At 43.5% G+C, this 16,956-nt stretch overlaps 1 protein-coding gene across 1 annotated transcript in view; it reads right to left on the reverse strand.

Annotated features, from left to right (window-relative positions):
- The window catches only part of LOC311118174 (EMILIN-2-like), a gene marked incomplete at both ends in the record, with an annotated part of 108,852 nt that extends 94,220 nt beyond the window's left edge, over positions 1-14,632 (reverse strand). Inside the window, 2 exons of the mRNA XM_084193031.1 lie at positions 12,364-12,489; positions 14,478-14,632. Coding sequence (XP_084049157.1) covers positions 12,364-12,489; positions 14,478-14,632 — 281 coding nt within the window. The remainder of the gene's footprint in view (positions 1-12,363; positions 12,490-14,477) is intronic.
- Between the last annotated feature and the right edge of the window lie 2,324 nt (positions 14,633-16,956).

The raw sequence follows: 16,956 nt of genomic DNA on the forward strand, positions 1-16,956 counted from the left end.
GGTAGCCGGAAAGTAGAGCATTGCAGTAGTCTAACCTAGAAGTAACAAATGCATGGATTAATTTTTCTGCATCATTTTTGGACAGAACATTTCTGATTTTTGCAATGTTACGTAGATGGAAAAAAGCTGTCCTTGAAACAGTCTTGATATATTCGTCAAAAGAGAGATCAGGGTCAAGAGTAACGCCGAGGTCCTTCACAGTTTTATTTGAGACGACTTTACAACCATCAAGATGAATTGTCAGATTTAACAGAAGATCTCTTTGTTTCTTGGGACCTAGAACAAGCATCTCTGTTTTGTCCGAGTTTAAAAGTAGAAAGTTTTCAGCCATCCACTTCCTTATGTCTGAGACACAGGCTTCTAGCGAGGGCAATTTTGGGGCTTCACCATGTTTCATTGAAATGTACAGCTGTGTGTCATCCGCATAGCAGTGAAAGTTAACATTATGTTTTCGAATAACATCCCCAAGAGGTAAAATATATAGTGAAAACAATAGTGGTCCTAAAACGGAACCTTGAGGAACACCGAAATGTACAGTTGATTTGTCGGAGGACAGACCATTCACAGAGACAAACTGATATCTTTCCGACAGGTAAGATCTAAACCAGGCCAGAACTTGTCCGTGTAGACCAATTTGGGTTTCCAGTCTCTCCAAAAGAATGTGGTGATCGATGGTGTCAAAGGCAGCACTAAGGTCTAGTAGCACGAGGACAGATGCAGAGCCTCGGTCTGATGCCATTAAAAGGTCATTTACCACCTTCACAAGTGCAGTCTCAGTGCTATGATGGGGTCTAAAACCAGACTGAAGCATTTCGTATACATTGTTTGTCTTCAGAAAGGCAGTGAGTTGCTGCGCAACAGCTTTTTCTAAAATTTTTGAGAGGAATGGAAGATTCGATATAGGCCGATAGTTTTTTATATTTTCCGGGTCAAGGTTTGGCTTTTTCAAGAGAGGCTTTATCACTGCCACTTTTAGTGAGTTTGGTACACATCCGGTGGATAGAGAGCTGTTTATTATGTTCAACATAGGAGGGCCAAGCACAGGAAGCAGCTCCTTCAGCAGTTTAGTAGGAATAGGATCCAGTATGCAGCTTGAAGGTTTAGAGGCCATGATTATTTTCATCATTGTGTCAAGAGATATAGTACTAAAACACTTAAGTGTCTCTCCCGATCCCAGGCCCCCGCAGAGCTGTGCAGATCCAGGCAGCGTTGAGGCAATGACTGATCAAATCAAGCTCCTCAAAGGTATTTACTCCCATTAAATCACAGCGATATCATTCCGCCACAGCTTCCCATGTTGATAGATATTTACTCCCATTAAATCACTGCGATATCATTCCGCCACAGCTTCCCATGTTGATAGATATTTACTCCCATTAAATCACTGCGATATCATTCCGCCACAGCTTCCCATGTTGATAGGGGTATTGTAAATAGTAATTATGTGCCTGTTAATTTAATTTCCATTGATATCTCTGTTAGCTCCTATAAAGAATCCACCTATAAATAGTTTTATATCAAGCTATCGTATTGCTACATGTGCTCATAAGCATAGGGGTATTGTTAATAGTTAGGGTTAGGGTTAGGGTTAGGGTCAGGGTCAGGGTTAGGGTTAGGGTCAGGGTCAGGGTCAGGGTTAGGGTTAGGGTCAGGGTCAGGGTTAGGGTTAGGGTCAGGGTCAGGGTTAGGGTTAGGGTTAGGGTCAGGGTTAGGGTCAGGGTCAGGGTCAGGGTTAGGGTTAGGGTCAGGGTTAGGGTCAGGGTCAGGGTCAGGGTTAGGGTTAGGGTCAGGGTTAGGGTCAGGGTCAGGGTCAGGGTTAGGGTTAGGGTTAGGGTCAGGGTTAGGTTCTGGTAATCTTGTGCACATTGACCTGAATTCTACTATTAGAGCTGCAACTTTGAATCCAATCAGGAAGCCCATTGTGGCTAGCTCATTCAGTTCTATTGACTCATGCGTCACCATGTTTTCAAATCTTGCAGAGGGCTTGGACTGTTACATATAAATGTACGAAGCCTGATGTCTAAACTTTCTGAATGTCACTAGCCCAGACGTTCTGGCTATCTCAGAGACCTGGCTGAATAATTTGATTATGGATAAGGACATTGCCATTGCAGACCCGAACATTTTCAGATGTGATAGACTAAAGAAAAGGGTGAACGGTGGCTATTTATGTAAGATCTACTCATATGGCATCATGCTGTTTTAGCAATCCTTGTCCTCAAAATGTGTGAGCTGTTGGTTATAAAAGTGGCCATAAGCCAAAATATGCATATATCTATTGATGCAGTCTACCAGCCAGCCCATACAGCCGCTTCGGCGGAGGCTGTTAGTAATCTTTCTGATTATTTAAAACCCTTTCTGGTATCTGAAGTGGTTGTGTTAGGAGATCTAAATCCTGATTGGCTTACACATGCCTCAGATCAGTTGAAGAATATCTGTTTTGAGTTTAACTTGACTCAGCTGATAATGAAAACCTAGCAAACTCCTCATTGATCATTAACCCTAACCCTAACCCTAACCCGGGAAAATGTAGTCAGGGTTTTTCTTTTTGGCAACTCACAGAAACTGAAGTTCTTGCTGCCTTAATAGCTATCGACACCAAGAAGTCATTAGGGGCTAACAATTTGGACCCATCTTTGCTTAAGTACGCAGCGCTCCCCTCATTGCTGGCTCAGTAACACACATGTTTTATTTTACTTTAGTATCAGGAAATATTCCAAAAGTGTGGAAAGCAGCTTTTGTGCTGCCACTCCATAAGGGTGGTGATGGTAGTGATCTCGATTACCGACCCATTTCCAGGCGCCCTTGTCTTGCGAAAATCCTAGAATCATTGGTCAACAAACAGCTACTGTACATTATTTTCTATCTGTAAATGGTATTCTTAATGTTAATCCATCCAGATTCAGACCAAAAACATAGCACCACTACGGCTACCATGCTTGTTGTAAATTATATTGCAAATGCCTTAGATGATAGAAAGACTTGTGCTGCCATGTTTGTAGATTTACTGTAGACCATGTTATTCTGTTGAATAAGCTGTCCTCGATAGGGTTGGGTACTTATGCTTGCAGAAGGTTTTATAATTATCTCAATGGCAGAACTCAGGTCATCAAAGTAGATGGGGTCAAATCTGATTTTTTTTGCAACCTTTAAATTTTTTTTAATTCACCTTTATTTTAACAGGGAAGACATATTGAGACCTCATCAGGGTCTTGACCTTACTGCAGTTCGGCATCTTAACCGACTTCAGTGGGCATATCCCCTGCTGATTTTGTACATTTGCCCACTGACAAAGAAATTATCAGTCTATAATTTTAATGGTAGGTATATTTGAACAGTGAGAGACAGAATAACAACAGAAAAATCCAGAAAAATGCATGTCAAAAATGTTAGAAATTGATTTGCATTTTAATGAGGGAAATAAGTATTTGACTCCCTCTCAATCAGAAAGATTTCTGGCTCCCAGGTGTCTTTTATACAGGTAACAAACTGAGATTAGGAGCACACTCTTAAAGGGAGTGCTCCTAATCTCAGCTTGTTACCTGTATAAAAGACACCTGTCCAGAGAAGCAATCAAACAATCAGATTCCAAACTCTCCACCATGGCCAAGACCAAAGAGCTCTCCAAGGATGTCAGGGACAAGATTGCAGACCTACACAAGGCTGGAATGGGCAACAAGACCATCGCCAAGCAGCTTGGTGAGAAGGTGACAACAGTTGGTGCGATTATTCGCAAATGGAAGAAACACAAAATAACTGTCAATCTAACTCGGCCTGGGGCTCCATGCAAGATCTCACCTCGTGGAGTTGCAATGATCATGAGAACGGTGAGGAATCAGCCCAGAACTACACGGGAGGATCTTGTCAATGATCTCAAGGAAGCTGGGACCATAGTCACCAAGAAAACAATTGGTAACACACTACACCATGAAGGACTGAAATCCTGCAGCGCCCGCAAGGCCCCCCTGCTCAAGAAAGCACATATACAGGGCCGTCTGAAGTTTGCCAATGAACATCTGAATGATTCAGAGGAGAACTGGGTGAAAGTGTCAGATGAGACCAAAATCGAGCTCTTTGGCATCAACTCAACTCGCCGTGTTTGGAGGAAGAGGAATGCTGCCTATGACCCCAAGAACACCATCCCCACCGTCAAACATGGAGGTAGAAACGTTATTCTTTGGGGGTGTTTTTCTGCTAAGGGGACAGGACAACTTCACCGCATCAAAGGGACGATGGACAGGGCCATGTACCATCAAATCTTGGGTGAGAACCTCCTTCCCTCAGCCAGGGCATTGTAAATGGGTCGTGGATGGGTATTCCAGCATGACAATGACCCAAATCACACGGCCAAGGCAACAAAGGAGTGGCTCAAGAAGAAGCACATTAAGGTCCTGGAGTGGCCTAGCCAGTCTCCAGACCTTAATCCCATAGAAAATCTGTGGAGGGAGCTGAAGGTTCGAGTTGCCAAACGTCAGCCTCGAAACCTTAATGACTTGGAGAAGATCTGCAAAGAGGAGTGGGACAAAATCCCTCCTGAGATGTGTGCAAACCTGGTGGCCAACTACAAGAAACGTCTGACCTCTGTGATTGCCAACAAGGGTTTTGCCACCAAGTACTAAGTCATGTTTTGCAGAGGGGTCAAATACTTATTTCCCTCATTAAAATGCAAATCAATTTATAACATTTTTGACATGCGTTTTTCTAGATTTCTTTGTTGTTATTCTGTCTCTCACTGTTCAAATAAACCTACCATTAAAATTATAGACTGATAATTTCTTTGTCAGTGGGCAAACGTATGTATATGTGCTTTCTTGAGCAGGGGGACCTTGCGGGCGCTGCAGGATATCAGTCCTTCACGGCGTAGTGTGTTACCGATTGTTTTCTTGGTGACTATGGTCCCAGCTGCCTTGAGATCATTGACAAGATCCTCCCGTGTAGTTCTGGGCTGATTTCTTACTGTTCTCATGATCATTGCAACTCCACAAGGTGAGATCTTGCATGGAGCCCCAGGCCGAGGGAGATTGACAGTTCTTTTGTGTTTCTTCCATTTGCAAATAATCACACCAACTGTTGTCACCTTCTCACCAAGCTGCTTGGCGATGGTCTTGTAGCCCATTCCAGCCTTGTGTAGGTCTACAATCTTGTCCCTGACATCCTTGTAGAGCTCTTTGGTCTTGGCCATGGTGGAGAGTTTGGAATCTGATTGATTGCTTCTGTGGACAGGTGTCTTTTATACAGGTAACAAGCTGAGATTAGGAGCACTCCCTTTAAGAGTGTGCTCCTAATCTCAGCTCGTTACCTGTATAAAAGACACCTGGGAGCCGGAAATCTTTCTGATTGAGAGGGGGTCAAATACTTATTTCCCTCATTAAAATGCAAATCAATTTATAACATTTTTGACATGCGTTTTTATAGATTGTGTTGTTGTTATTCTGTCTCTCACTGTTCAAATAAACCTACCATTACAATTATAGACTGATCATTTCTTTGTCAGTGGGCAAACGTACAAAATCAGCAGGGGATCAAATACTTTTTTCCCTCACTGTAGCTGCTACCGATCTATGTTTTGGTGTTTGTCTTGTTTGGTCTTAATTGTGTACACCTGTTCCCAATGATGTTGTATTGTATTCCCTATATAACCCTCTGTCTTTCATTGTGTATTGTGTGTGATTGTTTTTGTCATTTCGGCAGTTGCTTATTGTGCTGGTACTTTTCCTCCCTGTTTGGAGGTTGTTTTGTACTCTGGGTACTTTGTTAGTAAAGTATGTTTCCAGTAGCGCGGTGTCCTGCGTTTGACTTCGCCTACCGCATTCACGTCGCACATGACACGGACAAGCTAAACACCTTCTTCGCCCGCTTTGAGCACCACAGTGCCACCGACGGGGCCCGCTCCCAAGGAATGTGGGCTCTCATTTTCGTGGCCAACATGAGTAAGACATTTAAGCGTGTTAACCCTCGCAAGGATGACGGCCCAGACGGCATCACTAGCTGAGTCCTCAGAGCATGATCAGACCAGCTGGCTGGAGTTTTTACGGACATATTCAATTTCTCCCTATCCCAGTCTGCTGTCCCCGCTTGCTTCAAGATGTCCACCATTTATCCTGTACCCAAGAAAGCAAAGGTAACTGAACAAAATGACTATCGCTCCGTAGCACTCACTTCTGTCATCATGAAGTGCTTTGAGAGGCTAGTTAAGGATCATATCACCTCTACCTTACCTGACACCCTAGACCCACTTCAATTTGCTTACCGCCCCAATAGATCAACAGACGATGCAATCACCATCACACTGCACACTGCCCTATCCCATCTGGACAAGAGGAATACCTATGTAGAGAATGCTGTTCATTGACTATAGCTCAGCATTCAACAACATAGTACCCTCCAAGATCATCATTAAGCTCGAGGCCCTGGGTCTGAACCCCGCCCTGTGCAACTGGGTCCTGGACTTCCTGACGGGCCGCCCCCAGGTGATGAAGGTAGGAAACAACATCTCCACTTTGCTGATCCTCAACACTGGAGCCCTACAAGGGTGCGTGCTCAGCCCCCTCCTGTACTCCCTGTTCACCCATGACTGCGTGGCCAAGCACGCCTCCAACTCAATCATCAAGTTTGCAGACGACACAACAGTAGTAGGCTTGATTACCAACAATGACGATAACCTCTCCCTCAACGTCAACCAAATGAAGGAGCTGATCATGGACTTCAGGTAACAGCAGAGGGAGCGTGCCCCTATCCACATCAACGGGACCGCAGTGGAGAAGGTGAAAAGCTTCAAGTTCCTTGGTGTACACATCACTGACAATCTGAAATGGTCCACCCAAACAGACAGTGTGGTGAAGAACGCACAACAGCGCCTCTTCAATCTCAGGAGGCTGAAAGAATGTGGCTTGGCACCTAAAACCCACAAACTTTTACAGACGCACCATTGAGAGCATCCTGTCGGGCTGTATCACCGCTTGGTACAGCAACTACACCACCCGCAACCGCAGGGCTCTCCAGAGGGTTGTGCGGTCTGCACAACGCATCAACGGGGGCACACCGATGTCATGGGAAGGCCAAAAAGATAATCAAGGACATCAACCACCCGAGCCACGGCCTGTTCACCCCGCTATCATCCAGAAGGCGAAGTCAGTACAGGTGCATCAAAGCTGGGACCGAGAGACTGAAAAACAGCTTCTATCTCAAGGCCATCAGACTGTTAAATAGCCATCACTAGCCGGCTACCAGCCGGTTACTCAACCCTGCACCTTAGAGGCTTCTGCCCTATATACAGTTGAAGTCGGAAGTTTACATACACTTAGGTTGGAGTCATTAAAACTTGTTATTCAACCACTCCACACATTTCTTGTTAACATCTATAGTTTTGGCAAGTCGATTAGGACATCTACTTTGTGCATGACACAAGTAATTTTTTCAACAATTGTTTACAGACAGATTATTTCAATTATAATTCACTGTATCACAATTCCAGTGGGTCAGAAGTTTACATACACTAAGTTAACTGTGCCTTTAACCAGCTTGGAAAATTCCAGAAAATTATGTCATGGCTTTAGAAGCTTCTGGTGGGCTAATTGACATCATTTGAGTCAAATGGAGGTGTACCTGTGGATGTATTTCAAGGCCTACCTTCAAACTCAGTGCCTCTTTTCTTTATTAACGTACTTTGGTGCGAAAAGCGCAGATCAATCCCAGAACAAGAGCAAAGGACCTTATGAAGATGCTGGAGGAAACAGGTTCAAAAGTATCTATATCCACAGTAAAACGAGTCCTACATCGACTTAACCTGAAAGGCCGCTCAGCAAGGAAGAAGCCACTGTTCCAAAACCGCAATAAAAAAGCCAGACTACGGTTTGCAACTGCACATGGGGACAAAGATCATACTTTTTGGAGAAATGTCCTCTGGTCTGATGAAACAAAAATAGAACTGTTTGGCCATAATGACCATCGTTATGTTTGGAGGAAAAAGGGGGTTACTTGCAAGCTGAAGAACACCATCCCAACCGTGAAGCACGGGGGTGGCAGCATCATGCTGTGGGGGTGCTTTGCTGCAGGAGGGACTGGTGCACTTCACAAAATAGATGGCATCATGAGGAAGAAAAATTATGTAGATATATTGAAGCAACATCTCAAGACATCAGTCAGGAAGTTAAAGCTTGGTCGCTTATTGTGGGAAGCTTGTGGAAGGCTACCCGAAACGTTTGACCCAAGTTAAACAATTTAAAAGCAATGCTACCAAATACTAATTGAGTGTATGTAAACTTCTGACCCACTGGGAATGTGATGAAATAAATAAAAGCTTTACTATTATTCTGACATTTCACATTCTTAAAATAAAATGGTGATCCTAACTGACCTAAGACAGGGAATTTTTCCTAGGATTAAATGTCAGGAATTGTGGTAAACTGAGTTTAAATGTATTTGGCTATGGTGTTTGTAAACTTCCGACTTCAACTGTACATAGACATGGAATCACTGGCCACTTTAATAATGTTTACATACTGCTTTACTCATCTCATATGTACAGTGCATTCGGAAAGTTATCAGACCCCTTGACTTTTTCCACATTTTGTTACGTTACAGCCTTATTCTAAAATTGATTAAATTGTTTTTTCCAATCATCAATCTACACACAATACCCCATAATGACAAAGCAAAAACAGGTTTAGAAATATTTGCAAATGTATTAAAAATAATAAAAGGAAATATCACATTTACATAAGTATTCAGACCCTTTACTCAGTACTTGTTTAAGCCCCTTTGGCAGTGATTACAGCCTCGAGTCTTCTTGGGTATGACGCTACAAGCTTGGCACACCTGTATTTGGATAGTTTCTCCCATTCTTCTCTGCAGATCCTCTCAAACTCTGTCAGGTTGGATGGGGAGTGTTGCTGCACAGGTATTTTCAGGTCTCTCCAGAGATTTTAGATCGGGTTCAAGTCTGGGCTGTGGCTGAGCCACTCAAGGACATTCAGAGACTTGTCCCAATCCCTGCCGCTGAAAAACATCCCCACAGCATGATGCTGCCACCACAATGCTTCACCGTAGGGATGGTGCCAGGTTTCCTCCAGACGTGAAGCTTAGCATTCAGGCAAAATAGTTCAATCTTGGTTTCATCAGACCAGAGAATCTTGTTTCTCATGGTCTGAGAGACTTTAGGTGCCTTTTGGCAAACTCCAAGCGCGCTGTCATGTGCCTTTTACTGAGAAGTGGCTTTCGTCTGGCCATTCTACCATAAAGGCCTGATTGGTGGAGTGCTGCAGAGATGGTTGTCCTTCCGAAAGGTTCTCCCATCTCCACAGAGGAACTCTAGAGCTCTGTCAGAGTGACCATCGCGTTCTTGGTCACTTCCCTGACCAAGGCCCTTCTCCCCAATTGCTGAGTTTGGCCGGGTGGCCAGCACTAGGAAGAGTGTTGGCGGTTCTAAACTTCTTACATTTAAGAATGATGGAGACCACTGTGTTCTTCGGGACCTTCAATGTTGCAGAAATGTTTTGGTACCCTTCCACAGATCTATGCCTCGACACAATCCTGTCTCGGAGCTCTACGGACAATTCCTTCGACTTCATGGCTTGGTTTTTGCTCTGACATGCACTGTCAACTGTGGGACCTTACATAGACAGGTGGATCCCTTTCCAAATCATGTGCAATCAATTGAATTTACCACATGAGGACTCCAATCAAATTGTAGAAACATCTCAAGGATGATCAATGGAAACAGGACGCATCTGATCTCAATTTCGAGTCTCATAGCAAAGGGTCTGAATTCTTATGTAAATAAGGTATATCTGTTTTTTATTTTTTATAAATTTGCAAGAATGTCTAAAAACCTGTTTTCGCTTTGTTATTATGGGGTATTGTTTGTAGATTGCCGAGGATCTATTTATTGAATCTATTTTAGAATAAGGCTGTAAGGAAAAAAATATGGAAAATTCAAGGGGTCTGAATAGTATTTTGCTGTATTTAGTCAATGCCACTCCGACATTGCTCGTCCTAATATTTATATATTTCTTAATTCCATTATTTTACTATTTAGATTTGTGTGTATTGTTGTATATATATATACACACACACATTAAAATACAAAAACACAATCATGGGAAGCACAAATAAAACATCACAAATCACCCAGAAAAACTGTTAAAATTCTCCACAAATAAGGGTTAAATAAAGGGGTGCCCCAAGGTTTGATACATAACCCACTACTGTTTCCAATCTATATAAATAACATTGGTAATGCTGTAAAAAAAAACAACTAAAAAAACATTTGGATGCAGATTATACGGTGTTGTATTCCATTGCTCCATTGGTTGGCCAATCGGAGGTCACTATTGGATCTACATTTAGTACTAACTTTAGACACAGGTCTGTTCTGGTCTCTGGCTGAGACAGTTAAAAACATTTAATCAGAAGAAACAATAAGTGAGATCACTTCCCTTTCGACAGGGGTCATGACCTCAGCAACATCTGGAGTGTTGATTATGGATGAGAACCATGTCCATTGTAACTGTTAGATTATGAATGAGAACCACCTCCATTTTAACTGTTAGATTATGGATCAAAACAGCGGGAGAACCACCTCCATTTTAACTGTTAGATTATGGATCAAAACAGCGGGAGAACCACCTCCATTTTAACTGTTAGATTATGGATCAAAACAGCGGGAGAACCACCTCCATTTTAACGGTTAGATTATGGATCAAAACAGCGGGAGAACCACCTCCATTTTAACGGTTAGATTATGGATCAAAACAGCGGGAGAACCACCTCCGTCTAAGTCAGTCACTACAAACATCCACTCAGATAGCACTACTCTAGACTAACAGAGACTGAGAGATTGGAAATGCAGGGTGAGCAAGAGTAAGATAGATAAAGAGATAGCAACAGATGATGAGGTAGCAACAGATGATGAGGTAGCAACAGATGATGAGGTAGCAACAGATGATGAGGTAGCAACAGATGATGAGGTAGCAACAGATAAAGAGATAGCAACAGATAAAGAGATAGCAACAGATAAAGAGATAGCAACAGCTAAAGAGATAGCAACAGATAAAGAGATAGACCCACCAAGTAAAGTCCAGTATTGAAACAGAGCTGTCTAACCATAACCCACCGCCAGGCCTCCTCCCTATCTCCCTTCATATCTCTCTCCCACCGCCAGGCCTCCTCCCTGTCTCCCTTCCTAACCCTTCCTCTCTCTTATGGAAACTTGGATTCAGGTTTCCCTGACCTGCCTTCCAGGATACTCTGGGATTTCCAGATCATTTTCCGTCACGCAGAGAAAGGGGTTAGGCTCTCTCTCTCTCTCTCTCTCTCTCTCTCTCTCTCTCTCTCTCTCTCTCTCTCTCTCTCTCTCTCTCTCTCTCTCTCTCTCTCTCTCTCTCTCTCTCTCTCTCTCTCTCTCTCTCTCGCTCTCTCTCTCTCTCGCTCTCTCGCTCTCTCTCTCTCTCGCTCTCTCGCTCTCTCTCTCTCTCATTTTATTACATGAAGTTATGACCTTTTGAGAACAGATTTCACAAGACAGAGTTGTTCTCAAGGGGTGAAACGTCAAATCGCCTTTTTTCACTGCACTCCATATATGTGTCTAAAGTGTATGTTGTAAAACAGTGCTGCAACAAGTTCCAACTTACAGTAAAAACCATGACTTCACCGTAAACATGAATGTCACAGTGTTATGGCAAGACCGAGTTACTTATTATTGGAGCCAAAGCACAGAGAGAGCATCTGGCCGCATTGTTTTTTTATTTGTTTTTTTCCTGTAAAGCACATTACGTTGCATTCCATGTCTGAAATGTACTGTATAAATAAAGCTTGCTTTGATTTGATGGTAAATCTAATTGCGTGAAACCCCATCAGTGGAACCTCGGCTGGGCTGCCCAGCTATGAAATGTTTCCCCCTCCAGCGGAGCTCTAATGATGTGCGATGAAAACAACATAACTTTCATTTGATGTTGTCAGGGCCAGTGTTGTCATTCATTCTGTGGTTGACCAGTCAGTCTCATCACTAGAATAAACATAATGAATGAGCTAAACAGAGTGGATTAATCACAATGATTAATTGCTGTTCACTGGCAAATGCATAAATACATTCCAAACTGCTGTTTCCTCCATTCTGTCCGCCCTTTTCATAACCCTTCTCACCCCTCCAGTGGACCTGAGGTGACTGAGTAGTAAGGAGCAACTCCACCTAGTTTCCATCACATTGCTGTAACCTACCCAGAAGGGAGGGAATCATATTCTGAAGAAGGAAACCATATACAGCCCCTTGTCCTCCACCCATCCCTCTCTCCCCTCCCTCCCTCCCTCCCTCCCATCCTTCTCTCTCTCCATCCTACACCCATCCCTCTCTCCAGGGAAACTTACATCACTTGTTGCTCACAGTCCGGGTCATGTTTTGGGCACGGTGCCACCTCAGGCTCCACAAAGCTCTCCACATTCCCCTGGACGGTACAGCTCACGTTCTTATGGACCACATACGCACACCAGTTCCTAGAGGGGGAAGGAGAGAGAGAGAGAGAGAGAGAGAGAGAGAGAGAGAGAGAGAGAGAGAGAGAGTGAGAGAGAGAGAGAGAGAGAGAGAGAGAGAGAGAGAGAGAGAGAGAGAGAGAGAGATAGAGAGAGCGAGAGATAGAGAGAGCGAGAGATAGAGAGAGCGAGAGATAGAGAGAGAGAGAGAGAGAGAGAGAGAGAGAGAGAGAGAGAGAGAGAGAGAGAGAGAGAGAGAGAGAGAGAGAGATAGATATATATATATATATATAGAGAGAGAGAGAGAGAGAGAGAGAGAGAGAGAGAGGAGAGAGAGAGAGAGAGAGAGAGATAGAGATATATATATATATAGAGAGAGAGAGAGAGAGAGAGAGAGAGAGAGAGAGAGAGAGAGAGAGAGAGAGAGAGAGAGAGAGAGAGAGAGAGAGAGAGAGAGAGAGAGAGAGAGAGAGAGAGAGAGAGAGAGAGATAGAGATAGAGATAGAGATAGAGAGAGATGTGGAAGCAAAATATGTCATTGGTAACGAACCAACCATCAGGCAACAATTCCAACCCTCCCAGGCTTGAGAACTCCTTATCGTAAAAAAAAAAAAGAACAAATAGTCTATTGTCTGATAAAAACAGTTGAGCAAAGACAGAGAGAAATAAAAGTCAGCATCTGTATGCATTGTTTAGCTGGAGGTGACGGGTGCAGATTACCAGCCTATCACGTTACAGGGTGACTGGTGCAGATAACCAGCCTATTACGTTACAGGGTGACTGGTGCAGGTAACCACCCTATCACGTTACAGGTTGACTGGTGCAGACAACCAGCCTATCACGTTACAGGGTGACTGGTGCAGATAACCAGCCTATCACATTACAGGGTGACTGGTGCAGACAACCAGCCTATCACGTTACAGGTTGACTGGTGAAGATAACCAGCCTATCACGTTACAGGGTGACTGGTGCAGATAAGCAGCCTATTACATTACAGGGTGACTGGTGCAGATAACCAGCCTATCACATTACAGGGTGACTGGTGCAGATAACCAGCCTATCACGTTACAGGGTGTCTGGTGCAGACAACCAGCCTATCACATTACAGGGTGACTGGTGCAGATAACCAGCCTATCACATTACAGGGTGACTGGTGCAGATAACCAGCCTATCACGTTACAGGGTGACTGGTGCAGATAACCAGCCTATCACATTACAGGGTGACTGGTGCAGATAACCAGCCTATCACATTACAGGGTGACTGGTGCAGATAACCAGCCTATCACGTTACAGGGTGACTGGTGCAGATAACCAGCCTATTACGTTACAGGGTGACTGGTGCAGATAACCAGCCTATCACGTTACAGGGTGACTGGTACAGATAACCAGCCTATCATGTTACAGGGTGTCTGGTGCAGATAACCAGCCTATCACATTACAGGGTGACTGGTGCAGATAACCAGCCTATCACATTACAGGGTGACTGGTGCAGATAACCAGCCTATCACGTTACAGGGTGACTGGTGCAGATAACCAGCCTATTACGTTACAGGGTGACTGGTGCAGATAACCAGCCTATCACGTTACAGGGTGACTGGTACAGATAACCAGCCTATCACGTTACAGGGTGACTGGTATCCACCTCCAATATATGTACTGATTGACATGTGATATTATCATTATGGATTAGAGCAGATTGGTTGATATGTACAGTAGAGACACAGACTCCCATTAGAGCAGAACACAGACAGCAGACAGACTGCCACTAGACACTCAGTGGTCCATAATTCTCAATATAAGAACTCAGAAATAACTCAACAATGATAAATAACTGCAGTAAAATAATTCAAACTGTAAACATATCTTGAATTTATTCAATGTAATAACATTTAATCCCTCCATTTCATGCACTAAATAAAGATAACAAGTCCTGCGAAAATAAAATAACCATTGCAGACACAGAACACAACTCGTAAATAAAACAGATACATATATACAAAATAATAACTGACCTATTCCTCTGTGACTGTCGGTGTCTTGAGCCCTGGTACGCAGCTCCTTGGAAAAGGTTGTAGTTTGGCGGATTTTGTCCGTTGGTGACAGAAAAGTTGAACAACAGAGAGAAAAATGTCCATGTCACCCCCAAATCAGCTGCTCCCCACTTCATCGTAGACAACAGATTACATTAACTACTACGAAACATGGAAAAGAAAAGTTAAGATATGTGGAGTTTTAAATAAAAGTTGGTATCCTATGTGCGGCCACCCGGTAACTGAGCAGAACGGGACTAAATTTTGGAGTAGTCTTTACGGATCGCTGTTGACTCCACTGGAATGACGTCGCTGTTAGACTAGGGTTCACCCCTCCACCCCACCCATCCCTCTACCCCACCCCCTCTCCTTCTCCACCCCAACCCTCTCCCTCTCCACCCCCCCCCCCCCCCATTCTCCTTCTCCACCCTGTGGGGGGAGAAACAAACGTGCCCCGAATTGCCTGCAGCTTGTACTTCTACACACACACGCGCGCGCACTGTGACGTGCAGGCAGAATGTTACTAAAGTTTATAGCATCTACCTTATTGCCTTTGTACTGTTGTCTGTGGACAATAATGTTTGTACCCTGTTTTGTGCCGCTACCATGCTGTGTTGCTGCCAGGCTGTCTTTATGTAGTGTTGTGGTGTCTCTTTATGTAGTGTTGTGGCGTCTCTCTTTATGTAGTGTTGTGGTGTCTCTCTTTATGTAGTGTTGTGGTGTCTCTCTTTCTGTAGTGTTGTGGTGTCTCTCTTTATGTAGTGTTGTGGTGTCTCTCTTTATGTAGTGTTGTGGTGTCTCTCTTTATGTAGTGTTGTGGTGTCTCTCTTTCTGTAGTGTTGTGGTGTCTCTCTTTATGTAGTGTTGTGGTGTCTCTCTTTCTGTAGTGTTGTGGTGTCTCTTTATGTAGTGTTGTGGCGTCTCTCTTTATGTAGTGTTGTGGTGTCTCTCTTTATGTAGTGTTGTGGTGTCTCTTTATGTAGTGTTGTGGTGTCTCTCTTTATGTAGTGTTGTGGTGTCTCTCTTTATGTAGTGTTGTGGTGTCTCTCTTTATGTAGTGTTGTGGTGTCTCTCTTTATGTAGTGTTGTGGTGTCTCTCTTTCTGTAGGGTTGTGGTGTCTCTCTTTATGTAGTGTTGTGGTGTCTCTCTTTATGTAGTGTTGTGGTGTCTCTCTTTATGTAGTGTTGTGGTGTCTCTCTTTCTGTAGTGTTGTGGTGTCTCTCTTTATGTAGTGTTGTGGTGTCTCTCTTTATGTAGTGTTGTGGTGTCTCTCTTTCTGTAGTGTTGTGGTGTCTCTCTTTATGTAGTGTTGTGGTGTCTCTCTTTATGTAGTGTTGTGGTGTCTCTCTTTATGTAGTGTTGTGGTGTCTCTCTTTATGTAGTGTTCTGGTGTCTCTCTTTATGTAGTGTTGTGATGTCTCTCTTTATGTAGTGTTGTGGTGTCTCTCTTTCTGTAGTGTTGTGGTGTCTCTCTTTATGTAGTGTTGTGGTGTCTCTCTTTATGTAGTGTTGTGGTGTCTCTCTTTATGTAGTGTTGTGGTGTCTCTTTATGTAGTGTTGTGGTGTCTCTCTTTATGTAGTGTTGTGGTCTCTCTTTATGTAGTGTTGTGGTGTCTCTCTTTATGTAGTGTTGTGGTGTCCCTCTTTATGTAGTGTTGTGGCGTCTCTCTTTATGTAGTGTTGTGGTGTCTCTCTTTCTGTAGTGTTGTGGTGTCTCTCTTTATGTAGTGTTGTGGTGTCTCTCTTTATGTAGTGTTGTGGTGTCTCTCTTTATGTAGTGTTGTGGTGTCTCTCTTTATGTAGTGTTGTGGCGTCTCTCTTTATGTAGTGTTGTGGCGTCTCTCTTTATGTAGTGTTGTGGCATCTCTCTTTATGTAGTGTTGTGGTGTCTCTCTTTATGTAGTGTTGTGGTGTCTCTTTATGTAGTGTTGTGGTGTCTCTTTATGTAGTGTTGTGGTGTCTCCTTATGTAGTGTTGTGGTGTCTCTCTTTATGTAGTGTTGTGGTGTCTCTCTTTATGTAGTGTTGTGGTCTCTCTTTATGTAGTGTTGTGGTGTCTCTCTTTATGTAGTGTTGTGGTGTCCCTCTTTATGTAGTGTTGTGGCGTCTCTCTTTATGTAGTGTTGTGGTGTCTCTCTTTCTGTAGTGTTGTGGTGTCTCTCTTTATGTAGTGTTGTGGTGTCTCTCTTTATGTAGTGTTGTGGTGTCTCTCTTTATGTAGTGTTGTGGCGTCTCTCTTTATGTAGTGTTGTGGTGTCTCTCTTTATGTAGTGTTGTGGCGTCTCTCTTTATGTAGTGTTGTGGCGTCTCTCTTTATGTAGTGTTGTGGTGTCTCTCTTTATGTAGTGTTGTGGTGTCTCTCTTTATGTAGTGTTGTGGCGTCTCTCTTTATGTAGTGTTGTGGTGTCTCTCTTTATGTAGTGTTGTGGTGTTGTGGTGTCTCTCTTTCTGTAGTGTTGTG

Source organism: Coregonus lavaretus, assembly GCF_964263955.1.
Source record: "Coregonus lavaretus genome assembly, contig: HAP1_SCAFFOLD_665, whole genome shotgun sequence".
Taxonomy (NCBI): Eukaryota; Metazoa; Chordata; class Actinopteri; order Salmoniformes; family Salmonidae; genus Coregonus; species Coregonus lavaretus.